We start from the raw sequence: 8,982 nt of genomic DNA on the forward strand, positions 1-8,982 counted from the left end.
TATTGTTCTCTTAAGAAAGCGTGCTTCTCTCTTTTCCAAACAATGACATCAGTATGAAGTGTCCAATTAGACAAAACCACCTTTTCTCTTGCCCAGCTGATGTAGATCAAGGCTCGTTTACATTACCACAATTCAGCTACTCTGGAGCCTTGTTGTAGGCCTTGGGTGTGAGAGACTAAAGGTCGGTCTTTCACTCAGCCATGAAGCTTCCCGAGTAGCCTTAGGTTAGTAACTTGCTTCTCTGTCTCATCTACTAAAGTGATTTTTTAAAATCTAGCTACCATATTTCTATCCTGCCCTTCTCCAGGGATCTTTTCCTAACCAGCTTTGAGGTACGGTTATGGGATCCTTTCCCAGAGAGGCTAAATATTGTTACTTGGTAATTAGAAAACGCAGAAGGTACTGTAACTTGAGCCATTAATGATGGTATTGACTGGTTTGACATTTTAGGAAATACGGTTGTAAGGAGCCTATGTCGTAGACTCTGTGTTGTACTACTTCGGTTTATTATGCAAGTCTTATGACTGTTTTTAATAAATGTTGTTGTTGAGGCTTACTGATATGATGCCAGGAATGGCACTTTTGGAAGATGAGCAATCTGTTTTGCCACATTTACCTAACGGGATTTCACAGCGCTCTCCTGTCCATCCCGAAGAGCAGAAGCAGAACCCATCTCCATGCAGTCCTTCGTTGCATATCCCATTCTCCGTACAATTACACTCTGCAAAGACAAGAAAGCGAACATCATCATCTCAGACTAGCTAAAAGGCAGCTCACTGCCACTGAGGAGAATGCTTGGCACATACTGATGATGTGTAGATTGTAAATAGACCAGTACTGTCAGCAGATTTTGAGTAGGTATCTTGCTTTTTACCTTGAAGTGCATATTTGTCTGTTACCGTAGATATTACAAATCACATGGTGAGGATACTTAATAAAAATAAGGATGTTATTTCAACAAAACCAATTGGAAGGCTGCATCCAGGTGGCAGCTTCCCCAAATGTTCCCGGTACAAGAATAAACATCCACGTGTATGATTTTCAAATCTGCTAATTCACATGGGTGTTCATACATTTTTGCTATGGTTGCATACATCTGTGAACAAAAAAATGTATAAAGCAGCTATAAGATTCTTTATGTAGCTGTCCCACAAATGGCAATTAACTGTGAACAGTGGTGGTCAGTTTAGAGCAGGAAGATCGACGTGGGGCTTTTCTTCTGTTGTTGATAACACGACCGTACCTTTGCAGTCTGGCCCATATCGGCCTGGCATGCACAGTTCACAAGCTGTACCAATGAATGGCTCGTTGCAGATGCATCGTCCTGAAGCATGAAACCCATCATCACATCTACCACGATTACTGCATGGGGTCTCGAGTCCACCAGGACACACTGAAAAGACAGAAGCACAGAATGTTATCCAACAAATGCAAGCATCTTTAATTATTTTCCAGTCTCCCTTGAACCAGAAGCCTTGTTGCTGACAATTTAAGAACAAAACAGTAAAAATGCTTAGAAATACACCTCACAAGGAGAGTATTCCTTCCAAAGAAGCTTGATTATTGCCTTATCTCTGTGACCATGGGCCACAGGGCGACGGAAAACTCCACTATAAACTGTTGACTGATTATAAGTCATTCCCAAACACGCTTGGGCTAACTAGAGTACTGTGATTATTAGGACAACTTAACTAACAGTATAAGGCATGCTAACAAACTAACTTACAGATGTGTGAATGCAGTGCAATTAGCACAGCTACACACTAAAGACATTTTCATATATTGGGTCTCCTGACAGAAGAGGGACAGTCTCTTTCAGTTGTCCGTTCATTGCTATTTGAGTAATTAGGTGGTCCATAACATACAATCCAATAGAACAGCTCTTCCCAGCGTAGTTAATTGATAACTCCATTGGGCAATTTCCCTGTTGAGGAGCAAGCTAGCAGTTTCAGAAACCTTACAGTGATTGGTAGAATATTTAAATAGTTAGATTTGAGTCCAGTAGCACCTTTGGAACCAACAAAAATTTCAGGGCATAAGCTTTTGAGAGTCAAAGCTCCCTTCGTCAGACACACCCTGAAACTTTTCTTGGTTTCTGTGGTGCGACTGGACTCAAATCTAACTGCTCTATGGCAGACCAACATGGCCACCCTCTGGAACTATTTTTGTGGAAGGTAGAATAATTGGGATCGCTAGAGAGAGAAAATTGAATCCTATGGAAGTACAAGCAGAGGATCTTTCCTCTATCCCTCCCCCCCCCAACCCCTTTCACTCCCTATAAATTCTCTGCTGAAAGTTGGACAACTCTAATAAACACGTATACCATGGCAAGGGGTAGGGAACTGAGTGAAGAGAAGTAGTCAGGCAAAATCGCCTCTCTCCTCTTCACCTGGTGGAGAAAGAATGGTAGAGTCCTTTTTCCATCCACACAAGAGTGAGGTGGGGGCATTTCCTCACTGCAGTCCCCCGTTCTATCCTGCAGTTTGTATGCAAAAACAGCAGATGGGGGAGATGAAGGGATGCTGGGGAAACAGGAAGGCAGGGAAAGTTCCACTTCTGTGAACTCTTTCTACTCAAGTAGGCTGATTCAGAAATTAGGCAAAGGAAAGTCCCTAAGTTTCCACTACATACTGAACAGGTCAGATTTTGAAGACATCTATAAACATTATAAAAACAAACAAAAATGATGTCATTGGCCCATGCTTGCAACATGGGCATGTACCTGCACAGACCCAAACTAATATTTGCAGTAACCCACCATTTTCAGCTGTAGATGGTCATAGATCTCAAGCCCAACTGTCCAAAGATTTGCTAATTTTTTTTAACTGATGGCTCGCCTAACACAAGACAAAGGGCACAAGTGACAAAAGACTTTGTGCATCTATGTAGCAATTTGACCTCTTTATCCCCATATTGAGTTTCTTCACAAGAACCATGTCAATACACTCAAACAGGGCACTGGGAATACGGCTAGCATACCACAGAGACGGGCAGCAGACATCTGAACCTACTCTTGTTTGCAGTCATAAGAGGGCTTGTTTCTTTAATATGAAATCATGTCACTGTGCTTCAAATGAAAAGAAAACCATCCAAACTAGGGATGCTGGCCTCCAGGGTGGGACCAGGGGATTCTACGGAATTACAGCTCATCTCCAGACTCTATGGCACTGTACGCCACTGTGGTCCCTGTCCTAGAATCATAGAGTTGGAAGGGACCTTCAGGGTCATCTAGACCAATCCCCTGCACAATGCAGGAAATTCACAACTATCTCCCCCTACACCCCCATTGACCCCCTACTCCACGCCCAAAAGATGGCAAAAAACTGGCCTGGAGAAAATTACTTCCTGACCCCAAAGTAGGTCCTCCCCAGGTTCTATCTCCAAATCTCCAGGAGGTTCCCAGCCTGGATCTGGCAACTCTACCTCCCCCCTCCCATCCCCTGCTGTCGGCCGGGGAGACCTGGCAACCCTATCACAAACACCTTCTCTTATGACATTCTTATTGGCTGAAAAAATCATTATGACCAAGGCAAAACAACTTGTTTTGATAAGAGCAAAACCTAGTACTTTCTTCTGATAGGGGTATCTTACCCTGACAATTTATTCCGTAGTGATTTTCACAGCACTTGGGTGTCCACTTGGGGGTAACACATGTTCTCTTGCACCCGTTCATATTTGAAAAAAGATGCCATCTGTTTCTCCTGCGTGAGGATTGTGATAAGTAAGCCCTCCTTTCAACAATGCCATATGGGATTGGTTTCCTTAAAAGTGGATCTCCAGGATACAAACAACTCCTGCTTGATCCCTGTATGAGAAAAAGAAGGTTTTGTTTAAAAACGTCTACTTTTTGACTTTGAAATGTATACCTTATGGCAGAGCTCCTTTTTCTCTCTAGAACACAGTTTAGGAGACCCTCCACTGAACAACAACACCAGGATAGGTGAGAAAAAGCGGACAGATAATTCCCCCACCCCACAATTTCCTCCCTACCCATCTCCAGCTGCTTTACACTCATATGTCAGTGATTTTAGGCCTCTGTTTGTGATGGAAATGCTTGTGTCACTTGTGTAAACAAGACATAAAATCTCAAAACCAGCCTTGTCATCTTATGATGATTTCTGCAATTCATTCTGCCAGCACAACTAGGAAAACAGTTATTCTAACCTTATCTTCTGGAACTATCCTTCAAACTCACTTGTAAATTGGTGTGTGAGAAATATGGCTCAGCAAAAGCCAACTAACTCATTAGATCTTTACATCTTGTTAATGTTCCACCAAAGATACCTAAAGGAACACATCATATGAGTCATGCTCAGCATTTTTTATATGAATCCTTCAAGCAAAACTTACTTGTTCAACTGACCCAAAAGGACATGGAGGCTGATAATCACAGGAGCCACATTCAGAGGCCTAGGGAGAAAAAGCACACAGAGGATAGAACTTCCACACCTGCATTAGCCAGGATATTCACACAATACAAAGTCCTTGAGCTGCCATGAGGATTTTGGAGCACAAGTGTACTGAGGTGTCTATGCTTCCCAGGCATATGAGGGTGTGGATCAGGACTATGACATGCCCCACCATGCCATTTTCCAACCTGAAACAGCTCTAGGGGACTAGTACTTGTTCCACTGGGAAACTTACATGCAATGATGCTGTGATTGATTTCCAGCAGGCTAGATACCACCCAACACTCACCGCCTCACTCACCAATCTGCGGCTCCCCCCCCAGCATCTGATCATGCCAGGGAGCAACTGCGCAGCGGCTCGGGGGATCTGTCTGATCCCACAGCCGCGCTTCTCTTTTGATGTGGCTCAAAAAAGCCGCACTTCAGCCGCACCTTTCCCCCCAGTGTGACTGGGGCCACAGTAAGACCTCTGGCATGCCAACAGAGTTGGGGTAATTAAATTCCACTGTAGCACATCCCTTCAATTAGAAGGTGGTTAAAATGATGGCACCATCAACTGGCTAATGTTCAGTTGTAGGCAAAACATGACTTGGTTACATTTTATCACTCACTATTCAAGTTTTTATGAACATGAGGCCAGACGCAGTCACATAGTAACAAAAGACAAGGCAGACAGAAGGGTTGTGTAAAAAATGAGGACCTAGCAAAACCAAAAACAACAAAAAAATGTATATGCCATTAAATGCCACAATGCCCTCCAGTTCTCTACATAGGGCAAACAGGTCAAACCCTACGCCAAAGGATAAATGGACATAATTCCAGCATCAAGAATCATAAGACTGAGAAACGTGTAGGAGAACACTTTAGCCTTCTGGGACATTCAGTGGGTGACCTCAAAGTAGCTGTTTTATTGCAAAGGAACTTCACAAACAGTCTAGAAAGAGAAATTGCTAAGTTACAAGTTATTACAACACTCAGGACTTAACAGGGATATTGGTTTCTTATCTCATTAAATATGCTAATTTCATTCAGTCCTCACATCTGTATTCCCACCAATTCCCCAAAAGGGCTATTGTGATGAACTAACCTCCACAAACAGGATGCTTAGTGCATCAAATTCAGAGAGCTGGGAGAGTAAGGGTTAATGCCTCACTATGGAACACAGATTGAGGCCGCGGTCACACGGACCTCTTACCGCGCTAGTTTTCCCACAGTTCTTCTATCCGCGACATTTTATATCGCTTGGAGGTGGTCAGACGGTCCCTCTGTCTTCCGCTTCACTCGCGCGAAGTACTGATCACACAGTGCGCTGTCCCCGCAGCTGCACAGGTTTGTTTTTTTAAAAAAACCAAACCTGCGCATGCGCTTGGGCGTACATACAAACTAAGAAGACCAAAATAAAAGCTAGCACCTGTTTGCACATGCGCATAACTTAAACCGGAAACACAAAAAAGGGGGGGTAGCGCGGTCATGGCGGGTTGCTGTCCAGATGCCAAAACCGCGGATACAAAGCGCGAGATATCAGAAAACACCTGTTCCAACGGGTGTCAGAAAACGTGGATAAAAAGAGTGGAAACCGCGGGACTCAGCCCGCTTTGGTGCGGGAGGCAGGCTTGCCAATATGAACAGGAAACTTTAATGCGTGAGGGATCAGCAGCGAAGCCCGCACTAAATGTCCATGTGACCTGACCCTGATTGACAGGCTGCTCCCTGCTTTTACCCCCCTTCTCTCTGATAGATCAGTGCCAGCTGACAAGAATATTAAGAGCAGCTGAGTGCTGAGAAAAAGGTTCTTTCTCTGCTTTGTCATTTCTGATGAGTCAGTAGCCAGACAGTTGGAGCTGGTGTGTCTGTCAAAGGGAATCAGGCAAAATCACTTTTAAAGTGAAGGGACACAACTCTTGGCCCTTACTGAATACTACCAGAAACTGAGGGAAAGTTCAAATTAGGAACTTAAGTGTCAGACAAGCTGAAAGCCATTTATTCACAGTGTAAAGAACTGAGGATCAGGTTTGGCAGAAGAGATTGGTCGGTAGGTTGAAACTACCAGTCTTGCCAAGCAGAAATGGAATATTGCTTCTAGAAAACGGAGAATTTTTCCTTCTCAGTTATTCAGTGGGTCCAACTCAGAAGAATCCCCTGGTTACTGTGAAAAAGGAAACAGTCTTTGACTTCTCAGGCTATAGAAATACACTGGTTTCCAGAAGGGAAAGACACACAAATAAAGTGACCTTCTCCAGGAAACCTGAAGAATAATAGGAAACACTGTGAAGAGTATTTGTAACTGTAACTAAACTACTTGGTCAATCATTTCTCACTGCTAAGACGCAAGTTTCTCAAAAAAACTTCAAAAATACTCTGAGTTCAAATTATTATATTCTGTAAATACTTCAAAATTTACCTCAGTTTTCTTGTCCCCTGCCTATTCCTATCCAACTGTGCCTGTTTAATAAAATAAAATTCCTGTTTAGGGTTGCCAAGTCGGATCAGCGCTGGAGCGGGGGACTCCAGTGCCGCTCTGGGAGTGCGTGCGCACAACCACGTCCCCGGAAGTGACGTCCCCCGTGGCGGCAAACCAGCCCCCGACCGCCATTGCCTTTGGCGGCAACCGGGAGCTCCCTTCCCAATACTCAGCTCCTATTAGCACTGCTCTGACTGGTTCCTGTGTTGTGGGGGTATATTTCTGTGCTCTACGTGTCATGGTTACACATAAGTTTCTCAATGGAGCACACAGTGGTTCTCTTCAACTATCTCATCTGGAAAATGTTGCAGGAGGGTGGGGTGGGCTAAGGTGGGCCTGTGTTTTATACACAATCAATTCCAAATCTGAATTGGGCCCATTTTGCCTAGGAAGTACACAACTCCCAGCACACATCTGATTCAAACTCTTAATGGCAGCCACAAGGACTTTATCACACGAACTGGCTATCAGACATAATTTCAGATATCACAACACAACCTGACTTCATTAGGGGGGTTGAAATTTCAAAAACCTATGTTTGTTGTAGTAATGAGAATGCTGGGGTGGGAAGCAAAGGAGGTATTTGCATGGAAGAACTGGCAGGCTGAAGGAAGGAACATTTAACCTTTCCCACAACCCTTCCGCCTGCCTAGCTGGGCTTCTAGTTTCACACATAGCAGCAAAATCTCCTTCTCCCTCTTCAATCACACAAGAAAAACATTTTGGTTGTGCACTCACCATGTCTTTCTTAAAATATTAACTAACTGCCTATTCTACTGTAGTGATTTGTTATTGCTAGAGTTATCACTTTCTCAAAAGACACCCTTAACTTCATTTAGGCTTTGTTAATTTCATTCTGCATGGAAATGTGACCCAGTTCTTCTAGACTATGGTTTGGAAGGGAGCCTTTAAGTGACTGATGCTCATACTGATAAGTGTGCATCTTTTAAAATTCTGAGCACTTACCGACATCACAGCAGGCTGAAACTCATCACAGCGAGATCCCCGGTCTGGAGGTTCCAGCAGCTGATCAATACCATAAGCAATACCCACATTAAATTCCATATAACTGTGTATAATTCTTGCCTTGTCTACCTTAATGTATCCCTGCAAGGCAACAAAGAAAGAGAGAGATAGCTGAAGGTTGTGTTCAAATCAGTATATGAAGTTCAACCCTACCACTTATTGCTTCTTGGCTGCTAGGGCTGCCAAACCGAAAGCTGCTGGCCCAGCCTCTCTGATGACAAAACTAGAATACAGGTAGAAGTCGAGAAAGCCAGAATTCAGGCAGAAGCTGAGAAAGAGCAAAAATAGAGGCAGAGAGGGACAGAATTGAAAAAGAACAGCAATTAGAGTTAGCCAAAATTCAGTCAGAACAGGAGAACAATAAAATGGAACAGCAAGAGAGAGAACACAGAAAAGAGATGTACCATATGAAAATGCAGGAGATATAGTTAAGGGCAGAACTATCCATTCCACAGAAGAGTGAGGAATTTACCTCAGCGGAGCAGAAGCAATTCCCCCATTATCAAAAGAGAGGTGACTTGGAAACTTTTCTGTTTAGTTTTGAGAGAACATGTAAAGACCTAGAGATTCCTGATGAGGCCAGAATGCTGTATTTACGCCCACAAATATGTGGAGCCCTGAGTGAATATACACAGAAATGAGGGATGAAGAAACTTCAGAGTATCAGTTATTTAAAGAAAGAGTCAGAATTCGCTATGGTCTGACAGCAGAACAAAGCAGAAATGCGTTCAGAAAAATAAAGAGAAAGCCAGGAGAGACATATTCCCAACTAGGTTGGAAACTAGACAGAACCTTGACTAGATGGGTTGAAGGAAGCCAAGTAAAACCTTTTGAAAAACTGAAAAACTTGATAGGCTTAGAGCAATTCTAGCGATAACTCCCACAGCAGTTAAGATGGTTTCTGAGGGACAAAAAGCTTAAAATGTCACAGCTATACATCATCTTTCTTTTATTTTATTTCTTATTTGGAATAGTAGATTGTAATGTAATGTATGGAAGAATGTCATGTAATTTTGAATGTATTTCCCTGGTCTGGGGAAATACTTCTAGACTAACTCTCAACCCTCTCTTAACCCTCAAATCCTA

General features: G+C 43.2%; 1 protein-coding gene across 1 annotated transcript in view; it reads right to left on the reverse strand.

Moving 5' to 3' along the window:
* STAB1 (stabilin 1) overlaps positions 1 to 8,982 on the reverse strand; it is a 168,349-nt gene that overhangs the window by 15,727 nt on the left and 143,640 nt on the right. Inside the window, exons 54-58 of the mRNA XM_015420864.1 lie at positions 7,837 to 7,977; positions 4,351 to 4,410; positions 3,592 to 3,805; positions 1,244 to 1,393; positions 617 to 721 (exon numbers count right to left, since the gene is read on the reverse strand). Of these exons, the coding sequence (XP_015276350.1) occupies positions 617 to 721; positions 1,244 to 1,393; positions 3,592 to 3,805; positions 4,351 to 4,410; positions 7,837 to 7,977 (670 nt within the window). The remainder of the gene's footprint in view (positions 1 to 616; positions 722 to 1,243; positions 1,394 to 3,591; positions 3,806 to 4,350; positions 4,411 to 7,836; positions 7,978 to 8,982) is intronic.

Source organism: Gekko japonicus, unplaced genomic scaffold (genome assembly GCF_001447785.1).
Source record: "Gekko japonicus isolate JY-2015 unplaced genomic scaffold, Gekko_japonicus_V1.1 scaffold2264, whole genome shotgun sequence".
Lineage (NCBI taxonomy): Eukaryota > Metazoa > Chordata > Lepidosauria > Squamata > Gekkonidae > Gekko > Gekko japonicus.